Source organism: Tauraco erythrolophus, chromosome 23 (assembly GCF_009769465.1).
Source record: "Tauraco erythrolophus isolate bTauEry1 chromosome 23, bTauEry1.pri, whole genome shotgun sequence".
In the NCBI taxonomy this organism is placed as follows: domain Eukaryota; kingdom Metazoa; phylum Chordata; class Aves; order Musophagiformes; family Musophagidae; genus Tauraco; species Tauraco erythrolophus.
The window spans coordinates 6,926,299-6,953,987 of NC_141487.1; the positions used below are offsets into that span (position 1 = coordinate 6,926,299).

Below are 27,689 nucleotides of genomic sequence, written 5' to 3' on the forward strand. Positions count from 1 at the left end.
AACCTCAGAAGTGTTATGGTTTTTGCTCTAACTATATTCAGATACGTACAATTTACTTAAAATAATAATAAAAAAGTTGTTTGCCCAGGCTGACACTATGCTGTAATAGTGTCAGCACAGATTTGGGGGCAGTGGGGCAAATAAGTTTCCACTCTAGAAGACTTACTGCTACCACCATCCAAGTTTGTGGCATGTGAAGAAATGAAATCCTTCACACTGGTAAACAATTAAAAATGTATTTTAATTCTACAAATTTACAAGGAAAAAAAACAAAACAAAACAAACCCAACGAAAAAAAACTAAACCAGAAACTGTTCCAGGATTGTACTTCAAGTTTTCCTTTGACAAATTTTGTAATGATCCTTGGCTTTTCAGGTTAATTCCAGTCCTCTAATGGAATGCAGCAGTTAAACTCCACACCCAGCCAAGAGCCTTTGAATCTGTGATGACGTTTGACTTTCTGTGAAAAACATCTAGTCTCCCTGAAGTGAAGAACAGAACTGGGGCACTCAGAAATCCACTCACATGAACAGTTCTCTTTTTTTTTCCCCCCTTTCATGTTAAGTTTAAAACTTGAGGCTGAAACCAGGTCCTGCAGCAGATGCTCCTTGATTTGTGGTGGTCAGATGAAAACCTGTGTCTTTCAGATCATCATCACCCTGTGAAAACCAATCACAATTCATTTATCAGTGTCTGTACAGATGTACTTACCTCTCCAACACAAAAATCTAAAAAACAACAACAAAAAATAATCAAAGTGTCTTTAGGAGGTGAGAAACAAATGTTTGATTTAGTGGCATCATTGCTCTTTCAAAAGTTATCTTTTCTAAAAGCATCTCAAGTTTATTCCTAGGTTGTAGACCTGCTTTTGACTGCACATATGAAAGATGAAAAAACATTGGTGAACACACTGTATAAATAATTGTAAACTACATTTATTCAGCATCTGCTGAAACACACTCTGCACACCCTCCATGTCAATTTTTATACTCTCAAAAATCAAGGCTGAACAAACTCTTAGGCTGCCTCACCAGTTAAACTGGGCACAGTAACTGTGCAGTGCCAGTTCATGCATGCTGACACATGGAAATCCTAACTGGTTGACTTAATTAAGGCACCTGGGACTGTAACATGCCATAGTTACAAGGGCACCTGTCTCAGCCAGGTGGTTTGGTTTCTCAAAAGGGGCAGCACAAACCTCACAGACAGAAAGCACACCAGCCTTGCCTTTTTTGAATTCCTCTCCAAACACTGAAAAAAAGGAGACTGTTTCTATCCGCAAGATATGCAGAACTTAACTAGGCTGTGGATATTTTCCAAAAATAAACTCACAGCTTTGAAAGCTTAGTTGAAAGAGTAAAACAATGTACACTTCCAAAAGAAAAATTACTCTGCACGGTGATAAAACCAGGCATCATTTCTTTCTCAGATTATGTACTGAAATGATGATTCTGTGACTACAACAGAGAAGGAACAGAGGGAAATGTGGCCTTCTATAGTGTCCTTTTCATGCAAGTACAGGTGAGTGTCAGGATCTCAAGCCACAGAAGGCTAACAAAACGCAGTCCACAGTAACTTTTCCAAAGTCAGGATCTGGACTTGTCTGAGGACATCAGAAGTTTATGTCAGTTGCCTCCATCTGCTACACTTACCAGTTGACTGTATCCAAGGCCTCCCTCAGGTGGTCGTGGGCTAGTGCCACGTTTTACTCTTTGCTGTTCACTTTTTGCTGGCCAGGTGGGAAACATGGAGGGGTCAATGGGAAGGGGAGTCTCTCGGAAATACTCGTGCTTCAAACCATCTTCAGCAGTAATTCTTCTGGCTGGGTAGTATGTCAAAAAGCTGAGAAGAATTTCGGAAGACAACAAAACAGAGGACAGAGACAGAGGGACAGAAAGAAGAAAAATTTTAGCCCCAAAATTATAAATTCTTCAGAAACGCAATTTAGATTTTTCTGCTTTTAACCAAGAATTCTGATAATGGGCATGACTGCTGATATATGAGTGATCTAACATAGCTAGCTGATGTTTAAAGCATGCTTCCTACACGAACCTATAATTAATGGAACTGCAACTGGAACTACATATCAAAAGTGGCTTTTGTAGGGATTTGTTTACAGAGGTATAAATCAATAGACACCTCAGAACCTACAGGTAGTCAGATATAGCTCAAAAGGGATCCAGGATGGTTCAATTCTTAAAAATTGGAAAGACTGAAAATCTACCTTTTTTTTTTTAATAAACAAGTAATTTTTTCTAATGTAATTTCTTTAAATAGAGACAAGTTCTAAATAAGATCTGAAACTCAATCATTTGTACTACTTCACGTCATGAAATTTAAAGGGAATATTAGGGGAGGGAGGAAAACAAAAACCTCTCAAGCCATTGTCAACAATGCACCAGTAGAGTTAGTTAAAAGGACTGCCAGAACTCATGAACTTTGAAAATCTAGGAAAAAAAGAAGATTGCTATTTTCCTAATTCTTTTTTAATACCATCTCTGGAAGGTTCTGCTTTTTTTCCTGTTTTCAATTGTAATTTAATTGTTTTAACAAGATCCATCAGCAGACTACATGATAGCTGACTCACTACATAATTAAACATGACATGAATGAGCTAAAACTACTGCTACAACATTTTTCTATTCTTCTAAGATATAGATGTGAAGAATAATCTTGGACTGAGGTTTGAACAGCAGGTGTTAAAAGCATGACACACTGAATAAAGCTGTTGTGACAGCGAGGAATAGTGTTGCAAGGAGTGTCACAGACAAACTTCAAATGCATCAGCATGTTTTGGCAAGGTTAAACGCACTGAAATACCACACTTCACTGCAAGTCATTTTCCTCCACTAGCACGGTTTGGGAACACGTTTTCCCAAGGATGCCCTAGAAGCTGGTACTTACTTGTTCATCAGGTCAAAGCCCTGATCAGAGAGAAGTGCTCCAAATCTCTTGCGTAGATTGTTGTAGGGATATTCTGTGAAGGTCATCTTCTTTACTACTGGCAGCTCATTGTAACCAGGCCAGATTTTTTCACTTGGAGTACCCAGATCCTGTAAATTAAAATACCTCCTCAATAAACTCATTCGAGAGTGCAACCGTTCTGCTTATTCATTATGTAGCTATAATGTTAGTTAATATCCAGAGTTAGTAAATATCCAGAGAAAACAGAACACAAATCATGATCTTGGCCTCCTACAAACATTGTAAAACAAGAACCAGAGTAATAAGGCTGAGTCCCTGCCAAAGAGCAACAAGCACTTTTAACTTCTTACTACTCTAACATACTTGCCTTTAAAACCTGTCAGTTAGAATCTAAACTTGTTAAAAATGTTACCTTAAAAACTTTGTTGATCTGGTCAATTTCTGACTTCCCTGGAAACAGTGGTTTCTGCGTTAACAGCTCTCCAAATATACACCCTACTGACCACATGTCTATCGCCGTGGAATATTCCTGAAAAGAAGGAATACAGTAGCTCTTATCAAATCAGTAAGATACTTTCACCGAGTTGTTTGGGGGGGGTGGGTTTGTTGTTATTGTTTTGTTTGGGGTTTTACTTGTTGTTTGAGTTTGGGTTTGTCTTCTTTTTTTCAAGATTCTACAACTCTGAACAGAGCACATTCTCTCATTCCAATACCCAAGGCACAGGTCTCAACTGTATTTATTTAAAAGTTAAAATGACTGTGACTTGTAAGCTGAGTAATACTCATATACACAAATACTTCAGGATGAAATGTGAAAGTCTTCACAACACTGTCTGTCTTTTCCACTGACAAACAGAGCATCACAACTAGCAAAGCATTCTAAGTTCTGCTCTCTTTCCCAGAGATCCTTAGACCTTATTTTGCCACAAGAGCAATCTCAGGTTATGGGCACAAAAGCTGGTCTGCATGGTACGCCTCTTCTCTGAAATGTAGCCATTGCTCCTATTACAGAAACATCTTTAAAAGATAACATGGGGCTTCTTTTCCTTTCACACCCATATTTTTTGGTGGTAGTGCAGTATTTTTTTCTGGCATACTTCTTGTCACCAAAGCCCTACAGAACCCTACGGATTTCATCCACATTTCAGTTAGGTAATCAGTAAGGAACATTGGCAGAACATTGCCAGTACCTTGTTCTGCTCTCAGGTGTAACAAATTTTAGACTAAGGTTAAAATAAATTAATCAATCCAGCTGCCCAAGATGACAGTGACAGTGTGCACTAATCCATGAGTCCAGCAGCACTACCACATCAGCATTCTAAAGGAGAAAAACTCATCTGTCACCCACCCATTTTTTGTCTGCGGAAGATGGAACCTTTTTACTGTGTTATTAGGAGAAATAACACTGAAGGTTCAGAATTTTCACCTCTAAATCAATATAAAGAATCAAGCATACTCATACTTTGTTCATAAATTATAAAATAAAGTTAGTCTGAAGAGTCATTCCTCTAGCAGCCAGAAGAACGAGGAGAAACATACCTTAGCTCCAAGCAACAGCTCTGGAGCCCTGTACCAAAGCGTCACAACCACTGGCGTGTAAGGCTTCAGTGGAGATCCGTATTCTCGGGCTAGTCCAAAATCTCCAACCTAAATAAAATTCGTAATCAGCAATATTTCCAACATTGACCATGCTGTGCCAATATGGGTTGGCCATGTTGGCTGTTGCATGGCTTCCAGCCCTCAAAAATAGCCACATGGAATACAGTTTCTCATGGGCCTGCCTTGTCTTTTTCCACTGAAGGGAAAAACATTTTTCCCTTCCTGAGGCCAAGTAAGAGTTCCTGTTATCAATCACCTTGACAGAAAGCTTTTATGGCAGGGGGCAAAACAAAACCAAACAACAATAGATGGTGACTTCAACCTTGCAAGCAAGAAAAAAATTCAAAGTCCAGTTTTCCTGAGAAAGGGAAAGGCATAACAACAGTAACAGCTGTAAGATGTAAATAATGGCAATGTACAATTGGCATCTAAAATTTGAAAGTAAAAATTGAAACGTTACATCCTGATCTTATTAGTACCGCTTTCCTCTTAGATTTTTGTAAGAAGCCAGTGAAAAGATGGATTGATTTTTGAAGCGTGCAGCATTTTAAAGACTTTTTCTTTGTAATGAGAATCTCCATCTCCACCAGTAACTGTACAGTTCAGCACTGCAACAGAGATTTATATTCTTTATTAAGCCCCACAATCTCTCAAATTGAAAGTTCCAACTTTTCAGCCAGTTTGAAAGCAACCCCAGCTCAAACACTACGGTGCTGATACAGAAAAAGTAAATGACACTGTCATGCACATGGTACGCTGCATCACCAGGAAGAGAACACTGTTCAGGCTTCTAATCACACTATAAAGAATCCAGTATTCACTAGACTGTGGTTCTGAGTCACATCCCAGCATAAATCTTACCGCTGTGGCAGTCTCTTCACTTTACTTGAATAGTAAAATTCACTCTTTTGCAACCATTTTTTTTACAAGCCACACCTCAGACCTCTTAAAGGCTGATGCAAAACATTCCATCCAGCTCTTGACACAGCTATACTGCAGTGTAATTCTGCAATATAAGCTTTTTCAAAAGTATATCTCATGTAATTCTTACTTTTAAAATGCCTGAATGACTGAGCAACAGGTTGGAAGTTTTCAAGTCTCGGTGAAGTATCCAGTTGTCATGAAGATGCTTGACTCCTCGCAGTAGCTGAATCATCAAGGTTTTCACTTCGCCTGAAATGATAAAAATAAGCCACATATATTTAAAAGAAGAAATCTATCTTTTAATTGTTTTGTGTTTGGAGAACAGGGAAGGGGGCAGGGGGGAGAAAGGGATGTCAAATTAAAAGCACAGTATAGACTGCACCATAAAACAAGAGCAGTTAAACCCACAGAGCTGCCAATAAAGCAAGATTAATTTGGATAGCTGGAACGCACGCAAATAATGCTCAGAAATTAATGCCTCTCAAAAACACAAAAAGTGGCCAAAATTAAAACCCAATGTTCTTTTCCAGTTTAGCACAGGGGAAACTCCCTCAATTTCACACCTGAGCCTCCACTTCACCCTGAGCATGCAAACTGGCTTCATCAGCCAAATATCCCTGTGAATATCAGCACTCCAATCCTATCTTAACTTGTATCAGTAAAATCAGACCAAACAGAGAAAAAAATCAATGAAGTCTGTGTTCCAAAGAAGGCTCACAGGACATTCCAAGGCAATACAGGTCACCATACAAAGCTGACGTCAGTACAGCCCAAAGACACTGATGTTTGTGTCGGCCAGTTTTCCAGTTTTGAGAGTTATAGGAGACACTGGCAAACATTACCTGGTAGAAATGGTTGCTTCATTGTTTCCATCAGACTCTTGAGATCGTGTTCTACATAGTTCATCACAATATAGATTTTATCCATATTACTACCTACAACAATTTCCTAAAACACAGAAACAGAAGATCAAAACAAGCACACAGTATTTAAAAAGCAGGCAAAATGAATTTTAGAAATTTACTGGCAAGAGGATAAACAGTCTGCCATTGGTAAAATGCATTGAAAATGTATTTTTCTATAAAAAAAACCCACCCCAGCTCATTTTTGCAAAACATCAGATTATTTAGAGACAAGTAATGTCTATAAGTTTTGTGGGTATTATACAACTGAAACAAGCTCTGCTACAAATACTAACATTTTTATAAGGCATTTTAAAAGCCAAGGGGCAATATCTCAAGCACAAAAATACTTCTGAAATAGAAGATTGTGGCCTTACTCTGACAGTGACAATATTTAGATGTTGTGCCTTCAGAATAGTATTTATTTCTCTCAGAGAAGTAATAGGAAAGCCTTCCTTTTCCTTTTCCATTTTCAGTCGCTTCAGAGCCACAATTTCATCTGCAAAGAAAACAGAATTATTAACTGCAGATTTCCCATCTGTTAAGAAGTCTCATTGCTCTGTCACTAATTTAATTTATTTGAATGAACACTGTTACTCAAGGCATTATATTGAACCAGGAAGCGGAGTCAGTCTCGCATCAGCAAAGTAAAAACAAAAAAAAACACCACCAAAAGATTGCCAAGCTTAAAGAATAAAATCCAAAACAACATTCCAAAAGCTGCATCATAGATTTTAGTGTCTTCCAATATAACTCACCTGGAAAGAAACTAAAGAAAAAGCATATTTAACTCTAAACTTCTCACCAGAGTTAGGAAGATAAGACAGCAGACAGAAATGCCTCAAATGCAGTTTTTAGTTCTGTTTAAAGACCTGACTTGAAACCAAGGTGCTACTCGGAACGTTACTGAAGTGGATTATTCAAATACATCTCGTTTTTCCATAATATTGTGGAGAATAATGGTTATGTGAGTCTTGGAGCAGGCAGGCCTCAAGACAGAGGAGGAAAAGAAAAACGAGCTAATTTTGTTGTCCAGTAAACAAATGAACTCAGAGAAACCATGATGCCAGCTGTATACTTCCACTCCCCAAAGGTGACCAAATGGTCATATTATTCTAAAACAAACAGAGGAACCAAGGCATCCAGAATTTAAACCCGTCACCAAAATCACAGTTTGTCAGTTGGAACCTGAGAGTAACCCTAATTTCTGACTAGTTCTGCTTTGGAACATAGTTCTTTTCACAAGCTCTCTTCACCATCTGCCAGCTCTGTTTAAAACTGCAGATATTTTTTTTATTTTATTTTATTGATTTTCCCCTTGAAAATGACCAGTAATATATCACTAGTGGTAGCAACACTACAGGGAAACTGAGGCCAGTGCCAAAAGAACAGACCGTATCTTGCTATGCAGTACCTTTTTCCAGGAAAAAAAAAGAAGTGCTGCACTAATACCACTATTTTTATTAAACTATCAAAGTAAATACTTCTTTCTCTTGAGAAATTGCCATGGAAGAGGAACATATAAATGACTTGAAGGTTGGCTCTTGCACCATTCCTAGGAACTGCAGTAATTTCTTTGAGACACTTGCCAAAACAAACCAGATAAGCAAAGAGACTGAGTTTTAAAAATATAACTGGAGACTGAATTTTAAAAATATAACTGCACTTTGAGAGGAAGCTTTTAAAACTGAAAAGAGTGAAATTATTTTCTACAATAAAATACTGCAGCATATACTCACTGCATACCAACTGCTGCTTTAGCAATTCTCTAACGGGTAGCTGCAGCTGCAGTGACACCTGGTGGAACGCTTGTATCAAAGTCTGAAAACTTCCAACCTGGTAACTATCTACAGCAGATCTGAAGCCAGAAATAACTGCCTTTCGAGCCAAAAAATGAAGTCCTGTTAATTGTACTTCCCCATCATGGCCAACACAGATTGCTTCTGAACTCAAAGAGCTGCAAGCGAAGCCTTTACGTCAAAGTTCACATCCTAGTAAAAAGCATAGATTATTCTTGATAAAGTATCTTAGCCAGATTTTGTTCCTCAGTGAAAAACACAGAACTACAATTACAATTTGCATACAACTGCAGCCCTAAATACCACGAAGATAGCCAGAGACCACTTATACTCACCAGTCTTCTTGTCTTTTGCTCTGTACACTACACCGTACGTTCCTTCTTCAATCCTGTTCAAACACTGAAATTCCTCCACGCTGCGACACCCCTGCAAAAACAGATGGACAACATTTACTCCTCCAGCATCTGGGGGAGGGTTTTGCTTACTTTTTTTTTAATGAGACATAAAGTAAACTTCAGCAACTTCACAAGAATAGCTGAAGTTTACTAAGAGCATTCAACAATATGGCTACTCCCTGTGAAAAAGGTACACCTTTGGGGTTTGTTTTTACGTGGATCTCTAAAGGAATCCTGGACAGTCTTTGTTTTAGTACATTAACTAAATTACTTCATTAACTCTTCACTCACTCACTTTGGCACAGAATAAACTGAAATTTCTGCCACAGTAGCAAAGCTGGCAACTCAGCACCTTAGACTGATACCTTTCACATAGTTCAATTAATAAAAATATGCTTTCTCTTCATATTTTTACACTTTGCCATTGGCTACAGAAAGAATAACCGTCCATCAATTTCTATTCCCATGAACAGAGCTCTTCTCTCAGAAGTATCTACTTTCAGACAGCAATACCACACTATCAGAGTATCAAAGGTATTACTACATTCTTATCTATATCTAAAAGAGTAATCTCATTTTTGTTCCATGCACACTTTTTCCCTGTGAAAAAAAAAAAAAAAGACAGCAATATTCACACAGAAACGTGTGTTTTGTGATGTTGAGTCAGCAAGGCATATTCTGCCCATAAACATGCACAAATGAGTGTTTATGATGTTAACAAAGCAGCCAGGGAAAGCCATATTCTCAAGTGACACTCTACCTGAAGTGCAGGAAGATACTTCGGAAGCTCCTGTTTCCGTTCAATGGGAGAGGAAGCTGGTGAGTCAGGAATATAGTCTCCTTCTGTCATGGCATTGGAATGAGGGGTACCCTCCTCTACTTCCTCCTCTTCTACTTCGCTTCCTGCTGAATCTCGGTCAAACCTCGACTCTGTAACTTTAAAAGTCAGAATCAGTTGTGGAAAGAGGGAGCCATTTGGAGCAATTAAGATCAGCTTAATGAAGCTCAGCTTAATGTGACTGCTACACGAGACAGGTGTGCAACTGATGCAACTTGTTACTGTAACAGTCAAGATCAATGAGAAGCCTAATTCCTCCTCTTTGTAGAGATGATGCTTTCAAGAACTCGTTTACAGTCATGTACATACAGTTTCCAGCGTTAAATACAGCACGTCAGAAAAATTAATTGTCACACTAAGAGAATGAGACAGGAAACTGACCAAGTATATCTCATTCTGACTGCAAAGCTTTTGTGATGAGAGGACAGGACAAGAGACCCAAAATGGAAAAGAATGAAACGTTAGCTCATTAGATTAGGATCTAATTTCCTCTAAGCAGAGACCTTGGAGCAGATTTCAAGGAATTTCTGATTCTCACATGAGAATGGCCCAAAAATGCCAAATGTATGATGCTTTAGCATGATGGCAAAACGGCAACAAGAAATACATTGAAAATATTTTTAAATATTTGTAGAAATAGACTTATTTGTCTGCAAAAATTCAGCCAAACACTTCTTGAAATATTCAGTATTTGCATTGTACCAACTGGGATGTGGTTTCCATTCTCCCGTTCCTCCTCTTCACTCATTTCTTCCTCGCTCACCTCTTCTGCAAAACAGAATCAAGTTTGACTGAAAGAACGTAACACTTTCGTAGTTCCTTGCAAGGCTGATCACTCCTGACATGACTTTCTCCCTCCCAAGGCCTTCTTCACTGTCTCGTCAGTGACCGCGTCCTTGCTTCGCTTGGAAAGCAAACGCTTCCTCAAACTCAACGGAACTGCAACTTCCAGTTTCCAACAGGGAACACAATTCTTAACAATTAACTAGGAATTCAGGGACGGGGGCATGTGAATAAACTAACTCAGGAAACTCACAAATATTTTCTGATTAACTGTAATTGATTTTAAAGAAAAACACCCTGCCGTCAGAGCATGCTTTTGTGTCTTTTCTTTACTGATTAATTACAAGAACAGCTGTAAGTAGACTTTTCTCCTAAACTTTTAATTATTATGTTCGTTCACTTGTACTGGCATGAAAATAAAACCCTGAAATTTACAGCTGAAAATAATTCAAAATGACAGAGACATTTGTATTTCACCACCCCCCCAAATAAGTGCAGAATTGTTCTCAGAGTATTTGTTATGTTACAAAATTACTTGAACTGTTAGCCTTACATGGTTTAGGAAGACAAAAATGGCTTTCAGTTTTCTAGTCTGGCTTCTTAGACAAATAATTGGTATTACCTCTATATAAAAGGATAGAATATGACTTGTACTTGTTTTTTTTCTTTTTAGTTATCTTGACCTGTGAGGTCTCAGCCTATCCTAGACTAAGAGAAAAGGAAAATGATCAAATAAAACAATACAGAATGAGAAATAAATAAAATAATAACACACCATTCTAGGACCTTCTTTATGTTACTCACCAGCTGACTGCTCAGACACTTCCTCAGAATTGCTTCCCGTTTCTTCCTCCTCTTCCTCTTCCTCTCCCTCTTCTTCAGAACCTTCACTGCTAGACTCTTCCTCCTCTTCTTCTGAGCCTGATCCAGATTCTGTTCAGGAATAATCAAACACATAACTAAGTAGGCACACATTCTAACAGCAGTGCTTCCTCAACAGACAACTGTATGATTAATTACATCTACTAAACTGCATTTAATCACCTGATGAAGACTCTGCCGAGCTGGTTTTTCTCTCACTGTCACTGATGTCTTGCAAGTCTGAAAGCGGATCTCTCTCTTCGGGCTTCTCTTCTTTTACTGTTGAGACCATGGAAATTAAAAACAAGGTGCTATCTGAATATCACTCTGCTTACATGACTCTGAATACTCATATAACTGCTTCACTTTCTCTGGCCATTAAATTGGTGCTGAACATTCTGTATTGGAAATACAGACCACTAAAAGAAAAATTCATACTCTGCTCAAAAGACAAAAAGCTTTTCTGAATTGCAGTGGTGCAAGATCAACAGCCAAAAATGGGGAATACAGACTTTTTGTTTTTGAAACACGATATATGCCTGAGCCCCTCTAAAAAGTAACCTGGTAACAAGTGACACCACAACACAGCCTTACTAATGGGTGTACCTACTACAGCGCTTACGATTCTCATGCAGTCCCTCTGGACCACCATGAAGCAGCAGGTGCAAATCATGGTTGATCAATTACACAGTAGCTTCCAAGGACTTACTGCCGCCTCCACCTGGAATTTCAGCTGATCACACTCTGCAATCAGCTTACTTGAAGTAGTTACACTTATTTTAACAGCTACACACATTAACAAGGCAGACGCAGAGCTTTTCTTCTTTAACCAAAGGCACTTTTACGTCAATTGTGCAAGTTCTCTACTCGCAGTTAGGACCTTCTATGCTTGGGAAGGACCATTTTGTGGCTTATAAACCAAAATTCACCATCTAACCAGAATACTGCCTTAAGCATTTATTTTCTTCTACAAGCTGACAATATCAGTGATGCTTAAACTATATTGATCTCTGTAAGGTAACTTTTTAAGGTAGCTTAGTGCCTAACAACAAATCCAACTGGAGCTAGTATAAACAATCCCTTTTTAATCTGCAAGGGAATTAAAGTACAAAATTTAAAAAATTCAGTCAGCTGCTTCTTTCGTCATTGAATGAAGTAACTCGCTTTGAAACTTAATTAAATTACCACTTCTACTGCTAGAAATGAAAGATTCATTCCATTTGTCACTTGCACAATTACCTGCAAAACCAGCATTGCTTTGGAAAACAGGACATATGTACATATCCATGAATACCCCAGAGGTACGCCACCATGGCTGAAGCGGACAATACTTTCAACAGAGTTCCAGGGATACGTGTTTACTCCTAAAAGTTAAACACTACCCCAGAACAGCTCCTCCTAGCCCCCAGGCAAAGATATTACAAAGTGGGAAATGCTACCTGGTTTCCTGCTATCTCCTTGCTCAAGCTTGTCTCTTTGCTGTCGTAATGGGCTGCGACTCCAGGGTCTCATTTTTACTTTGTCTCCATATTCTTCCCTCACTGTTCTATGGTGTGCAGAAACTAGTGAAAACAAAACCGGAAGAAATTGTTACATCTCCCTGCCCTAATTAGAATGCTGCTGTCTGCCACAACCACCTGCTTGGCATACTTTTCCTTTTTCCTTACAAACTAAAGCGTTAGTGGGGAGGAGTGGAACTGGAACCTAACTATATCTGGGAGAACAAAGGACTGTGATTTACCTCGTGCACAATAAAATATGGGTCTGCACTACTTAGAGAAAGGCACTGCTGTACTTAGGAAACAAGCAAGATGCCCTAAATACTACATAGTAAACACCCTGAAACTAAGGATCAATGCCAGAGAGAAGTGGACAGACCAGGAAGATACATTAGAGAATAAAACCAGCTAAGGTTTAGAAGGAGCTGACAGAACATTCAGAGCAGTAAAAATGACTAAAATGAAAGGCTAGATAGAGTGAGCAATATCAGCGTGAAGATGAAGCACAAAAAGGAGCTGTTCAGTACGAGCCCAACTGGAAACAATGGCAATAAATACAGCTTCGCCTGCTACTTTTGAGCAATCTTAGTCCCCTCATCACAGCAATGATCTTTTCCTCTGAAAGCTGGGACAAACTGAGATCTTTTAACCAAAACCGACCTGAATTTAGGTTGCAAGTATCCAACACACTATGCAAAGCGAGGGCTCATTTGTAGAAGTTAATTCAAATCGCTCGGTTATCAGATCTTCCCTGCTTGACTCCCACTACAGCCTTTCTCATGGCTGGAGTACCTACATGATCTCTCTCCCTCCCTTTGCGATTTATTTTCCCAAATCCTCAAAACACTTAACTTTGAGACTTCAATCTCTATCAAATTGGGTTAGACTCAGCCCAAGAGTTCAGAAGCGAGTTGGATCATGACAGATGCAAACACACACACACAGAGGCAACATCAATTACATGAATCTTGTTTCGACAAGAAATCAGACTAATGGAGAGAGGCAAAGAAAGACTTACTGACTAATCAATATGCCATGATATTTAAGGCATATGAAATTGTTTTATTTCCCCACGTAGAAATTAACAGATTACTTCCCACCTCCCGCTCCCTTCACGTAGACGCCCCCACCGCCCGTTTTTTTTTTTTTTTAATTCTGGCACTGACCTAAGTAAAAAATGCTTTCTGTACCTCCGTTCCACCATTGCATCAGCAGACAGTAAGCCCAAACAACATTTATACAGAAATAATTACCTTCTCTTCTGGCTTCCCGTTCTTTACGCCTTTCCTCAGCTCGCCTTTCCCGTTCTTTTTGCTCCCTTTGTTCCTTCTGCTGCTCTCTGATTTTTCTCTCTCGTTCTCGTTCCAGTTGCTCTAGACGATCTCTAGAAAAGAATTATTTTTTGTTATGTTACAGTTCACTACGAATTCAGCTGATGAAGTAAAGGAACACTGTTTTGCTATAACAAACGACAGGGCCATTCAAATTCATCAGCAACAATACCACTGATTGTGTATCAGTCAAAAACAGACTGATCCCTTAAAAACAGCATTCCAAAGACAAAGAGCATGAGCTCTAAGACATGTGAGCTTCTGCACTCTTATCAGGATTGGACTAGATGATCCTTTGAGGTCCCTTCCAATCCCTAACGTTCTGTGATTCTGTGGGATTCTGTGATTTCAACAGACATTAAGCAAGCTCAGTTAATAAATCGCCTAATACGACGCAAATCTGTTTTTTTTTCATTATAATAAAACACTGGCAATGAATCTGTTGTAATGAAGCCACTTACAGAGGTAATTTAAGTCAAGAACACATTTTCATCAGACAACACGTTCACAGGAACGTGGCACTGGCATCAGGCCTTACACAAGTTTTTGCTCTGAATTTTTCTGTCATTTCAGAACAATGAAAGGTTAGAGATAGATTTAGAGGAGGAGGTTGTTCATCTCTCTGTTGGTTTGCCACAGGGGAGGGAGGGAGGGAGGGAGGGATGTACCTCTCCCTCCTGGAATGCTCCCTTGCCATTTCTCTCCGTTTCTGTCTTTCCCATTCACGACGGGCTTTATCCTGTTCTTCTCTATGTCTCTTCCTACGCTCATGTTCCCGTTCTTTTTCTTTCACTCTGGCATGTTTCCCTAAACAAACAAAAATGAATTTCAGAGTGTTACTATTCAAAATATTTAGCACTCCTATTTTGAAAAAGCAGAACTAGAAAGGATGAAACTTATGGTACCCTATTTTCATATTCTGTTATTTTCTTAGTGGAAAAATCCTGAGCTGAAAGGGTGTTGGAAAATCAAAAGGCTGTTGGAAAATCAAAAGGCTGTAAGATCTTGCACAAATGCTTTCATTAAAAACAGAAAAGGGCTGTCAGTAACAGGAATACAACATTCAGTTTCTAGAAAGGATATTTTTCCTTTACAGTTAGGTACAAGGATCCTAGCTCAGCCCACCCACTCAGTGAAGCCAGAAAGCAGCTTAACAGACTTCAAAGAGTAAAAGTAGACTCTGTGTCCCTGTTCCAAAGTGATTACTGTACTCTCAAACATATATATGCCCCTGTCCTTCCCGTAAGGGCTTTAAACTTAATCAAAGAAATAATAAAAGTTTAAATTGCTTATATGTTTTCTTTAGTTTGTAGTTATTTAATTTCTACACAGTGCCTGTTCAGCGTCACCCTGGGAAGCGACCATAAACGTTATCCAAATGTAGTAATAACAACCTTCTGCTGAATGACTACGATGTCTACGTTTCTCTTTCCTCTTCTCATCTTTTCTATGATGGGTTTTTTCTTTCCGTGACATTTGCTGTGGTGGTTTTATAGCCAAGGAATCATCTTCTTCTCCTCTAAAATACAAGACAAATTAATAAACTCGGGAAGGTTACGTGCACTGTCAAACAAACTGTGTGTTACTGCACCTTTTCTCCATTTTGAAAGAATACTTTTTTTCCCTGTTTTATTAATTTATATTAAAGTTAATTTCCATAATACCCCTGAACCAAGACATTAACAGTACCTTACTGAAAATAAGTCACATAGATGAGAAGTTAAGCTATTATTGTACACGCACTTCTAATACACAAGCAAACTGAGGATGAAGAGAACTCAGTAGGTCTGGTAAAACTGCATCTTCAGTGAACCATTCCACCACTAGGTAGTGGCCAAAACTGGACCACAATACTCTGTTAAGCCTTAATTGGTACTTCAAAGAGATACCCTGGCACGTTCTACAAACAGGAGGCAAGATGGCACATCTGCATCTTCAAAGTTAAACTTTTCCCCTTCGGGTATTTTCAAACCTTCTTCTCAGTATTTCTAAAGCTTCATTTCAGTAACTCTTTTTAAGGTAATGAGATTATTCTCTTATTCTTACCTGTCTTCCATAGAGTCTTCCCTCCTGTAAGGTGAATTTCTGATGGTTATTTCCATGCGATGATCTCTCAACTCCCCCTCTTCAAGAGAATCCCGCTTTGAATCCCTATCATCTGACTGTGACAGGAATGTAAGGAAGTGCAAAAACAAAATGCGATTAATTTTTATGCCACGACATGAAAAATCTTAAATAGTACTCAACTCTTCCATTCCTAGCTCAAAAGCCATCCTCAACTGGTCACACCAGTAAAGCACACTAACTTATGAAGCAGTTTTCATAGTTGTAAGAGCCAGATGCAGTTTGATTGCAATTATTGCTGAACTTCTGTAAATTCAACGTAATTAGACAAAATTAAACAACGATTAAGGAGGATTGCATTAACTATTGTTTTTTTTTCCCAAAAGAATGTTATTTTGTACAAAGCTGTACAAAACCAAATAGTAACATAAGTGTTATTCAAGAACAACTACTTAAACCCATTCTTCCATAAAATTTTTGAAAGATTTTTCCCTTGAACTGCAACTTCCGGTTAATCACATCATTTTTTTTACCTTTTCTAACCAACAACTATGAAGCAAAGCACAGCATACCGTGTAACACCAAAAAGATCTTAGCAAAGCATCACATTTTTGTCAAACTTTTGAAGTAGAGATCACACACAAAACATGCACAAGAGCCCAGAGGAATTCCACTGGCAGGGCAAGAAGCCTTGTTCCCATCAGAAAATGAGGATATAGGCACCGAAGCTGCTCAGGTTTCATTAGAAAGGCTTGTGCACCAAAGGGCAGCTTACATTTTTCATACGTTTTATCTCTGCCTTCTCTTCTTGCTCCTTCCTTCGTTTTTTTTCCTGAAGAATTTCATCTAAAGTCTTCACTTTCCAAGAATCCTTTTCATCACCCATTTGAATTAAGGAACCGCTCTGAAAAAGAACTCGGTGTCACCGAAACCCGCACGCAGCCCACGGTCCGACACGCTGTCGCTGACTTTTCACACGTAACGCGCTGTTTTCAGGCGACGCCAAGTCGGACTCTGCGCCGACGCGGAGAAGCCCACGCTAAGCCCGGGAGCGGGCACGGTCTTTGTTACGGACCACGGGCCGGTCCCCAGTACGAGACCACCCTGTGCAAACAGCGTCCCAGTGCAAGCACTGGGGCAGGCGCCGGCCGCTCACGAACCGGCCGGGTGGCGGGAGCCGCCGCTCCCAGCGGGCACCCCCGGGGCCTCCCGCCCCGCCGCGCCGCCGCCCGCCCCGCACAGACTCGGCCCCGCTCAGGAGCGGAGCGGCCGCGGGGGGCAAACCAGCCCCGCGCCCGGCGCGGCCCCCCCGCAGCGGTGCCGCCCGGGCCCTCCCCCGCGCCGACACCGCACGGCGAAGGGAGCGCAGCGGGGAGAAGGGCCGCGCCGCCCCCGCGGCCGCCGGGCGCACTCACCGCCGCCGCCGCCACCGGAGACTGGGCCGCGCAGCGCGGAACTAACGCGCCACGTCCGCCCGGCGCAGCGCGCTGATGACGACACGCGCACGCGCGCCGCGCGCGGCCCGCTCCGCCCGCCCCGAGGGGGCAGCGCGGGGACGCGTCAGCGCGTGTCGCTCCTTGGCACCGTCCGTGTGGTTGGAATCACTAACGGTTCGGGGCGGAAGGGACCTCACGGACCGTCCCGTTCCCACCCCCTGCCCTGGGCAGGGACACCCGCCGCTGCACCAGGCTGCCCAAAGCCCCATCCAGCCTGGCCCGGAACACTGCCGGGGTGGGGCAGCCACGGCTCCTCTGGGCATCCTGGTCCAGGGCCTCAGCGCCCTCTGAGGGAAGAATTTCTTCCTCAGATCCCATCGAAATCTCCCCTCTTTCAGTTTAAATCCATTACCCCGTGTGCTGTCACTGCACACCCTCGTAAAAAGCCCCTCTCCAGCTTTCCTGTAGCCCCTTTAGGCACTGGAAAGCTGCTATAAGATCAGCCCGGAGCCTTCTCTTCTCCAGGCTGAACAGCCCCAACTCTCTCAGCCTGTCAGAAAAAATGGGGGGGGGTCAGGTCACCGAGGAGGTGGTTTTATTACATATAAACCCCAAGTTTTTATTCCAATGAGTCCCAGAATCGGTACTAGAACTAATGGACTACAAAGGAGAATTCACACCAGTGTACGAAGGGCAATGGCTGAACAGGAAAATCGATTGAGAGGGGGCAGGCAGAACTTAACACACTCTTGTCAGGGTGAAGTTAACCCTTGGAGGTTACGATTAAACAGCAAACATCACTACGCACAGCCACTTTGTTAACCGTCCACCTTTTCAGCTGGGAAATAATGTCGTTTTAGAAACACCTCACAGCTGCAAGTCCATGTTCTCCAGCAGGACTTGTGTTCCCTCAGAAATTCACATTTTAAGGAAGAAGTGCTGTTTCCATGAGGACGCACTTGACCAACGTAAAATGATTCACACAGCTGCAGCTCGCAGAGCTCGTCTGGTCAGCACACCAGTATCAGGTGTGGGTGGGAGAAAGAAACCTTGGAGTGGTTAAAGAGAGAACTTTCCAGAAGAAATGGGGCAGTGCCACTGCCATCACAGGAAGCAAGGAGAAGGCAGATGGCTGGGGTATAATGTTGCCATGAACTCTCAACACAGAACAAAGTGGTCCTCGTTTACCCAGCAGGAACGATGGCAAAGAATTACTAGTTGACTGGAGGAAGAAAAGGTCTTACAAGTGGACAGTAAAGAGGCTGGTTTGTTTAATCTCATCAAAATAAAGGCCAAGAAGACTACATAGAAAAGTACATAAAATCAATACTGTGAAAACAAAGCCCTAGTAAAACGGGATTACCATGCTGCCACAGAACAGGTGAGGCTAGACCAGCAACTAATAAGCTTAGACATGTGTTGGAAATTACCAATTCCAAAATCCTCCCAGCTGTTTGGTTCCCAAAAAGTTTTCCAGCAATAGAAAGGCAAAAAGCCTGCTAGCTTTTAAAGTGAAGCTCAATTAGTCGAAGGGCTTTAGATGAGAGTGGAGCTAGGCAACCAGAAAGCCACTTGCAGTTCTGTCTTCCAACAAGACTGGAAGTAAATGCAAACCAGACTTTGTTTTCTGCCAAATACACTGAGATTTCTGAAAGCATAACTACAAAAAAAAACAAACAAAACGACAAAAAAAAAGCAACCAAACAAAAAAACCCACACACACCAAAAAACCACAGAGCTCTACCCCATAGTCCACAGCTTTTGTAAAAGTGATAGGAGCACAAAGAAACCACAAACACATCTACCACGATGAAAAACATTGACTTTTCCCTCCTGCTCAAATCTTCAGGGAATATGTCCCAGGCAACCAGTCACGTATGGGAATGTAACCTCCAGTAAGCATAAGACAAAACAAGCACACACTGTTTAAACAGAAGCCAGGCTTCTTCAGAGACTCTCTTGGAACATGCTTTTGCTCTCTGCAGAAACAGTTCGCTACAGCTAACGGAATACTCCGTATGGAAATGTAAGCATCTGCAGGAACTTCACTGGTAACTTGCTATCAGAAATTATTTTTACCATAAAGACCACTTGATCCATGCTTCTAATGCCAGGCCACAATCTTTCAAAAGAGCGGCAATTATTAAAAATCAGCTCATTTTAATTGCTAATTTAATTTTGTTACCGAAAAGTCCATTTGAATGTTTTTGTAGCTACATGTGCTTTTTTGCCAAAACTAATTACTAATACTGAAGAATTTTTTTTTTTAAAGGAAAGTTAACTTTTAATGTTTGATCTACCACAAAACAGGATTTCCTTAAAAAAGAAAACTTAAGAGCAGCAGAAATAAAGATTAGCCTGTTTATGGTTAATATTCCTTCCTTTAGTGACCTCTCTTCCATCTCTGTCACAGATACCTCTGAGATTCTTTACCAGAAATTATAGAAATACTTTGCAAATAGGTCAGAATTATAACCCTGAGTTTCTAAAAGGCTGTACGTTGTTGCACGCTTAGAAATAATTAAAAAAATCATCAATTTATTTCCTCATAACAGAAACACATAATGAAATGCAGGAAATTAAAATATTAAAATGGTTTCTTATAGAAATATAGAGATCCTGCTTCCTTTATCACCAACATTTTTCAGTGTTTTTTACCTCCAAGCAACTGCAAATATTTAATTCAACACTCCATTTATACAGTGTATGCGTATGTGTGTACACTTGCATTTCAATGTTGTCAGTACACACCAGGATGCAATATTTCCATGTTAAATTTTACTAGAAAAATCACTTTTTTTCCTCGCTTTGTGATCAGAAATAGCTGCTTATCACTGCTTTGGGCCACGAACTCGTTTCCATAGTATGTTTCAACTAAACACATACCAGAATAAGTCATTTGTTGGGAGAGCAGGGGGTTCCTTCTTCAGGCTCTACAACGCACACAAATGACGGAGGATGCAGTGTAGAGTAACAAGCAACCAAGAACTTCAGTTATGCACCAATTTCATTCACTGCGAGCAAGCAGAATACAGTGATGGGTCCATGTTTTCACATTATTTTGATTTGTAGGAAGAAAGGAATCGTTTTCCCACAAGACACTGAAGTTCTTTCTCTGACGTAAGCTTGTACGTTATGTGCAGTCAAGGAAAGACAATAAAGCCCACATTTACCATGGTCCATGACACGAGGTCCTCTATTTGGTATACCAGTTTCTCAGTAAATCAAGGCTTACTGAATGCTTCCCATTGCTTCCCTCTCCTTCAAGTCCCAGGCTTGACCTGCCACGAACTCAAAGGAACCAAATCAGCATCGACAGTTGAAGAAACAACCACTTTCAGGAAGAGTTCCTTTGAGTTACACCAAGTTGGAAGAATAAATGGCCGTATTAATCATACGGTTCCACATCCTTGGGAATGAGTGGCTCAGCATCTTCCGTTGCACTTTGTGCAGGTTGCAGGGCTGCAGCTGCCAGGCTGTGTATAGTCTCTTGCTGATGCTGCTTTGCCTTGTTATATAGAAGAACTCCAATTGTCACTAGAACGGTCCCAATGGCCGAGAGGCTTGTGATTTTGTTACCAAACACAATAATACTGAGCCAGATTGACAGCGCATGCTTCACGGTACTAGCAACACTGGAAAGGAATATGAAAATTAAGGCCAAGGAGAGCTTTCTCATATCCCCCACACAACCATGCTTTAATGTAGCAGGACCTCTCTTGGTTTTGCTTGCTTTTTAAACACCAACTCAGATTCCACTTTTCCTCCTGAAGCTAATACCAATATCAAATTTCTTGCATATCAGCACTCGTATATTTACACTCGTCTTAATTTTAGAGCTGGTACGAATAATTCACCTCAGGTTTTTGCTTTTGTTGCTTTTAAGTATGCAGTACAGTGTTAGCAATTCATTTCTAGCTAACACAGACATCCAGAAAATGCTAACTAGCAACATAACTATCATTTGCGAGCGTGCTGCTACTGTTCAGGTAATACAGCATTATAACCTGAAAAGAATCAGTATCTAAATCATACCAACATCATTACAGCAAGTAGTTAAGAAATTCTGAATACATGTAAATACATCCTGTTATGTAGAGAAGACTAACAACGTCAGAATAAGCATGTGTGTAATAGTGAATTGTCACAAGACTGTAGCAGGGGCACCTGAGACTGTAAGACAGCAGAAGCTTTCAGAGTTTAGGACCAAGGATTACCCCACAGGCCGTAGGGCTATTCATACAAATGACAAATTATTCAGTCAGAATTGTGTAACAGCCTAAAAAAGTAGCTGATAACTGACAAGGTAGGTGGAAGCTGTCTTTAGAGAATACGTATCAACAAATTCAGCTTGACTTGCTGTGTCCTGCTTCAGAAAAAAGGAATGCAGAGCTGATTGCTCATATTCTGTACTGCACTGAGGTGTACATAGGTACTGCCTTATCACTGAAGCAAATGGCAGCTTAAACACTGGATGTAGGGGTTTGGTGAATCCATTCAGCCTCATTAACCAGCTTTAAGGAATGGCTGTTAAACCTGAACGCAACACCCCTGCTAGTAAATGCAAGCACCTATTCCATAAGCTCAACAGCATAGGTCAAATGCTGCTCTCCTCACACAGTGAGGGAGCAAACCACAAAGTTCTGGTGATCCAGACGTGAAAAATTTTCTTCTTAATTTGATGCATTTATGCATTTACATTGTTTATTTCTTTGCACAGTACCTTTACTGCCTAGTTCTCAAGCAGAAATACTGAGCAAGAAAAAAAAAAAAAAGAAAATAGTGTTCTTGACATGAAAATAGTTTTACCTGAAAGTCACAGGAGAAATTTTTCCCATCAAGGCATAGGCTGTAACACTTTGTAGGTGAAACAAGACTCCATCTATTAAAAGAAGTATGACAATATCTTGGTTGTAGCTGAAGCTCCTCCCACTTTTCCCAATCACAGGTACATCCTAAACAACAAAAAAAGGGGACTTTAAGAGTTTAGTTTATAAGCAAATCTAAAAGTAATTTTCCACCCACCTTATTATGGTTATAAGCAGATATAGTTTTACTTTTAAACTTCAGCAAAACAAGACCTAAGGCATACTAGACATTTAGATCCTACAAATTTACATCCCAAAACAATGTATTAGAAAAACAGCCCTCATCTGACTGAACTTTGCAGTGTGTTCAGCCTGCCTGCGAGATATTTCCTTTTTTGAACACTGATGAATGGCAATGAAATGCCAGAACATGAAGGATACATATTTAATCTGATAGTTTATATTTACTTTAGCTCCATTTTGCTTTCAGAGGGTTGATACTCTTGTACAACACAGGACTATCAGCAAAAAGTCAACAAATATTTCAGATTTGATTTTCAAGTCTTTACCAAAAACTTCAAATGCACTTAGACAAAATTATGATTTGTTCTCAAAGCTTCTGAGATAAACTCAGGCTTTCTGAGTCACTTGTCAACTTGTGTCTGTACTAAATGATTTATTTGAAATTTTTCTCTTTTTACCCATCCCAGTCTCTTGCAAACATAGATGAAATGCATTTCAGGGTGATTTCCGGAAAAACGGGAAGAATGAAAAGTAAAAATTAAGATTAACCTTAGCTGCACACTCTGCTCATAAATCAAAAAGAAAACATAAATCCGTGTTAGCGAGTTCAAATTACCATGAAAAATATCCAAGCTGGAATAAGCATAACCACTGCAGCAGCACTTGTGTAGAACTGAAGCTCTGGGGCTCTACAAAGGAGAAAAAACAATGCTTAAAACGATTAAAAGCTTCCTCTCTCTTAGAGCTGAAGAAAGCTGCATCATTCTTTTATTTACAGATATCAAAAAGCAATAAAAGCCATCTACCAAGCTTTGGGGATGACAAATTCAGCAATCTCTTGTGAAGACACTGTGTTGCTTTTTGTGTTGGCTGAGACAGACTGAAGATAACAGGCACACGTTTTCAAGACCAAAACTAGGAATTTATCTTGTGGTAAAACACCTACATATAGGTATATTTTACCACAAGATGTTACTCCTGGCTTGTGTTTCATCGTTAAAGCATCAAGCGAGTTCTGAAGTTCACTTCTGCATGCCTAATAACGGTAAGGGATGTTTTATGGTTGCAGAATAAGGACTTATTTCTGTGAAAACATGACTCATTTTGGGTATGCTGAGAGTTTTAGCTGATTAGAGACTCCAACGTACTGCAGTGAGATCTGAGCATAAGGAAGTTTTCTTTCCCAGATAAAATTATTTAGGTTATAGCTGTCTGTAAACAGACTGAGAAAAAAAAATAATAATGGTGCGATATAATCATTAATATATGGTTTCCCTGTGCAGCCCAAATTCCACCTATAATCAAAACTGAAATATTTTTAATACTTACGAAAATCTGTATTTATCTCCACTGAGTAGTTTTTTGGAAAAGACATTTTGCAAACTGAAAAAAAAAAAGCAACACCATTTACCTGTACTTTAGTTAGGACTCATAAATCAATTCATGAGAAAGAGTTTCCCTTAGATGGGTAGATACGTTTTCTACACATGATGCAACCACAGAAAGGAGCTTGGTCTGACTCCTTTAGACTAAGAGTTGGACTATTTTTCAAACCCATTAAGGCCAGCAGATACGATAGATAAACTGTATCTTCTGGTAAAAATAAATGTTAAATACCAACATTTAAATGTAGCGTACAAAAACAAGTACAAGCAACAATTTTCAATTTACCAATAAACAAAATTCCTTTATTCCATATAGGCAACTATCATCATATGTCTTACCAGTCCATGATATTAGTAGATAAAGCTGCCGAGAAACCTAGAATGTTGAAACTGATTTCAGTAGCTGTACACAGAGCCAGCCCACCCATAACAGGAATGAGAGAGAGATTAACCAGCAATCCTGCAGATGAAAAGAAAAATTTAAATCTTAGCTCAATTACTATACTTCCAATCACATGCATCAGATACCATAGTTTTTGAAAGTTTAAATTCCACCTTAACTTCTTTGGTTGAAAGAAAGAGCAACTTATTTGACCGGATTTTAAAGTACAGAGGTTCTGAAGTGAGATTTCAGACAACAGCAGGGCGCTCTTGAAAACAATGTGGACATATAAAAATATCTCCCTTGGAAAAAGAAAATGGACTGATGACTCTTCATTTCATCTTTTTCACCAAATGACAGAAGAAAATTATGCTCTCCTTGTTTACTCTGTGATTGCTCTTCTTCCTGTGGCTTATTTCAGCCTTTTGCATCACAAAGCAATCTGTACATGGCTTCTGTATTACGGCTATGACTTACAGCTGGTAACAAGCAAAACCTCTTCAAGCTAATAGCATGCAATTACAACTGGAATCACAAAGAAACTATATTGTGGACTTGAAAAAGTTATATTTTTTAAGCCAGTTGTTTGGGTTTTTTTTGTTTTGTTGTTTTTTGTTTGTTTTGTAATCACAGAGTGAACACAGTGAAGAAATTAATGAATTTCAAATTGTGAGCAGCAAGCTGTCCTTGTAAGAAGGAACACACTGAACTTCAGTTATTTGAGGCTGCGATAATATTTTCTTGACAGAAAAATAACTTCAGAGCAACAATGCCCTTACAGAGCTGCATTAAAATAGATCCTTTTTTACTTATATATACACTCTACTTATTGTGTTCAAACAGAATGATTCTTCCAGCTGCATTTACTACATTTCAGTGGAACTTCCTTGTCCATAGCCAAGTAAGTGACAGTATTAAAAAAAACCCAAAACACACAAAAAACCACCGCACATTTCAGCAGTGAAGTACTCACCAGTGTATTCCCCTAATATCATCCGAGACATGATAACAGTAAAAATAGGTGCAGAGCTTTTAACAGTTTCTGCAAATGAAACTGCCACGTTTTTCAAGCTGACAAGACCCAAGACTACTGTTGCAAATCTGTAGTAGAAGAACACATGAAATTAAGCAGAAAATAAAATAATGCTTTAAGAGCTACTCTTACACATCTAGCATAAAAAAGAATTGCATTATAATTTCTCTAGGTTTATAAATTTGAGCTGCAGCAACTTACAATCAAGTTATCAAATCATAGTGGTGTGAGTGAAGGGCAGTAACACCTGGACTCCTCAGCATCTGCGAGGTGGAACGTGTCAGATCTATTTCTTTCTGCTGTAGCTTAAAGATTATTATTTATTGAGCACAGATCTTGCTTGCCCTTGGGCAACTGTGCCATTTCTATGGATGTACAGTGGTCTTCCAGAAAACATCAAAGTTTACTTTTTAATGCTTCAGATGGCAGTGCTTTAAGCTAAAGTTTTCAGTTCAAAAGGTCAGGGAAATTCTGCTGATAAACAGTAATTCACCACGGAAATTTCATCATTTGCAGTTATCCATCTTTAGTGTAAATTAGGTACGCTACGTATTTGCCACACTTTAAACCACAAAATTAAACAACGGGGCGGCACAGTTGTTACAATAAAGCTACTCTGAATTAATTTGAAAATTATTATCCTTTATCACCTTTGCAGTGTAGAGGAAACCAAATCACGTATTCTTATTCTCTCCTAGACCACAAACTGACACTATCCCAGCACACAGCAAATATTGACTTTTTAAAAGATAAAATTTAATAGTATGTATCACTTTTGAGGCAAATTGCTGGAAAAGGTGAAAGAACAAAGTAACATCATAATAAATACTAGTACACTAAACATCATCAGCCTCAAGAGAGAATAGGAAGAAAGTAAATGGAAAAAGAAGAGAAGCATGTTCTGAAAGAAGCTGAATAAATGTGATGGAAAGCCAAGCTAGCCAAAAAACCTGACATCTGGAAAAAGGAATGTAGCATTTAGCAACAGTAACTAAAAATAAAATTATCTTGTGATTTTTTGGGGAGGGGATAGGTGAATACTCTAAATGCTTTCCAAACAAGAAAGAAAAGGAAGAGACCCATGAAAATACAGCTTCTGTTCAGAAGAATGTAAAGAAGCAACTAGATAGATCTCTAGGAAATATTTAACCATTTACCTCATTAATCCAACAAACAGCATTATCATGATGAAATTGGGTGGATAAGAGATGCGCGTTTTGTGTTGATACAAGCAGCATGGAACAAACATTTTTATACAGCCAATGAAGGTGGTTGAAAGCATTTGAACAGCACCTAAAGAAAGATGAGAGGGGAAAAAAAAAAAATCAGAAGATGATGGCAACATGACAAATCAAGCAACATAAGAAAATTTTGTAGACCAACTCAGGTGCAGTATGTTTAGCAGTTAAACATGGCAACTGCTGTCTAGATTTTATCAATTCTCACTAAAGCCCTTTACTTTTACATCTACCAGCAAAGCAGCAGAATAAAACAAAGGTGGCATACACCTATAAAATCTTGTTCATAGATAAAGTGCCCTTTGTTTCCTCCTTAAAAAAATATAGGAATAAGCAACCCATTGGATAGTAGAGATTACATAAAGGCAACTTTTGCACTTCTACAGACAAACAAACAAACAAAAAAGTCTTAACAGCTCTGGAGACTATCAAAAACTGACTCAAGATTATTATTTTTTTTTTAAAAAAGACACTGTCCTCCAACACAGAAAAAAAATTACATTTTTTTTCCAGCTCTTATTTCTCAAACACCATCCTACAGCTCCTCTATGAGCAAAGTTTCATACCATCTTTCAGCAACGGGAGAAGACGACAGTGTCAAAAGCCCCTTTACAGGTGAGATCACAACTCATGAGTTCCCAGCCCCAAGATCCACCCCCACATCCCCCAACTAGGTCTTTTTCACTTCTGGCGTTGCCAAATATCTTACTGGAATTCAAGTGTAAAAGAAAGGGTTACCTAGCATGCTGGGCTCTCCTTCCAGTAACGAAAGAATGTATTTGTTAAGAAAAAGAGTGCAAAAGCTGAAGAAAAACCACAAAGTGAGGTAGATGAGAGCATGAGAATTCCAGATGCCCAAGTCCGACTCAATGACCGTCGTCTCCGTGATAGTGATTTTCAGAACGTTCTCCTCTGGTACGCTATCACTCCTAGCAATTACAAATTTTTCACTCCTGTTAGCAAAGAGCGAACCCAAATGAAATAGTGATTTTCCCTTTGGCTTTTCTTCAAGGGGGGCAGGATTAGGTTCCTCCGGTGTCTGAGCACTTGTCTCAGTCGACATCCTGACATTAGGAAATTAGTATTTGTCCTTAATACAAACCAACATCGACTTAGCACAGAACAGCACTTCGACGAAAAAGTATCATGCGATTAGTCTTTCATCTCCCATGGCCTGGAAGAGTGTACTTGGTCCCCCAAATAACATCTTGCATGAAAATAAGCTTCACATGCTTCTTCATGTG

At 39.6% G+C, this 27,689-nt stretch overlaps 2 protein-coding genes across 8 annotated transcripts; both read right to left on the bottom strand.

The window, feature by feature from the left end:
• Positions 1-222: 222 nt before the first annotated feature.
• On the bottom strand, positions 223-20,269 carry LOC104374080 (cyclin-dependent kinase 11B). Of its 7 annotated transcripts, none has more exons than XM_086625721.1 (20): positions 17,339-17,375; positions 16,696-16,824; positions 15,903-16,018; positions 15,251-15,375; positions 14,525-14,663; positions 13,779-13,909; positions 12,466-12,588; positions 11,210-11,305; positions 10,970-11,098; positions 10,085-10,150; positions 9,305-9,474; positions 8,485-8,575; positions 6,728-6,849; positions 6,291-6,396; positions 5,576-5,697; positions 4,465-4,572; positions 3,338-3,454; positions 2,905-3,053; positions 1,653-1,842; positions 223-659 (listed from the first exon to the last, which is right to left on the bottom strand). In XM_086625721.1, exons 2-20 carry the CDS (start codon positions 16,804-16,806, stop codon positions 567-569), a joined length of 2,304 nt encoding a protein of 767 aa, XP_086481847.1. In that variant the 5' UTR covers positions 16,807-16,824; positions 17,339-17,375; the 3' UTR covers positions 223-566. The 7 variants fall into 7 exon arrangements, with proteins under 7 accessions (XP_086481847.1, XP_086481846.1, XP_086481844.1 ...); XM_086625720.1 differs by having other exon boundaries at positions 9,305-9,480; XM_086625718.1 differs by lacking the exons at positions 223-659; positions 17,339-17,375 and adding exons at positions 668-1,251; positions 20,243-20,269 and having other exon boundaries at positions 9,305-9,480.
• A 468-nt stretch (positions 20,270-20,737) lies between these two features.
• SLC35E2B (solute carrier family 35 member E2B) lies at positions 20,738-27,689 on the bottom strand. The gene is made up of 8 exons (XM_086625724.1): positions 27,184-27,689; positions 26,365-26,500; positions 25,148-25,275; positions 24,132-24,252; positions 23,737-23,790; positions 23,024-23,096; positions 22,166-22,311; positions 20,738-20,991 (listed from the first exon to the last, which is right to left on the bottom strand). The coding sequence occupies exons 1-8, from the start codon at positions 27,506-27,508 to the stop codon at positions 20,745-20,747; spliced, it is 1,230 nt and encodes a 409-aa protein (XP_086481850.1). The 5' UTR covers positions 27,509-27,689; the 3' UTR covers positions 20,738-20,744.

Coding starts and splice junctions, on each gene's coding strand:
- LOC104374080 (XM_086625718.1), bottom strand. CDS start 16,806: ATGGGTGATGAAAAGGATTCTTGGAAAGTGAAGACTTTAGATGAAATT. Junction 16,019..16,695: donor AGATAAAACGTATGAAAAAT/GTAAGCTGCCCT, acceptor TTCCTGTCACAG/TCAGATGATAGGGATTCAAA. Junction 12,589..13,778: donor ACGGGAAGCCAGAAGAGAAG/GTAATTATTTCT, acceptor TGTTTTCACTAG/TTTCTGCACACCATAGAACA.
- SLC35E2B (XM_086625724.1), bottom strand. CDS start 27,508: ATGTCGACTGAGACAAGTGCTCAGACACCGGAGGAACCTAATCCTGCC. Junction 24,253..25,147: donor GATATTAGGGGAATACACTG/GTGAGTACTTCA, acceptor TTTCATCTGCAG/GATTGCTGGTTAATCTCTCT. Junction 22,312..23,023: donor CAGCTTGGATATTTTTCATG/GTAATTTGAACT, acceptor TTTGTTGTTTAG/GATGTACCTGTGATTGGGAA.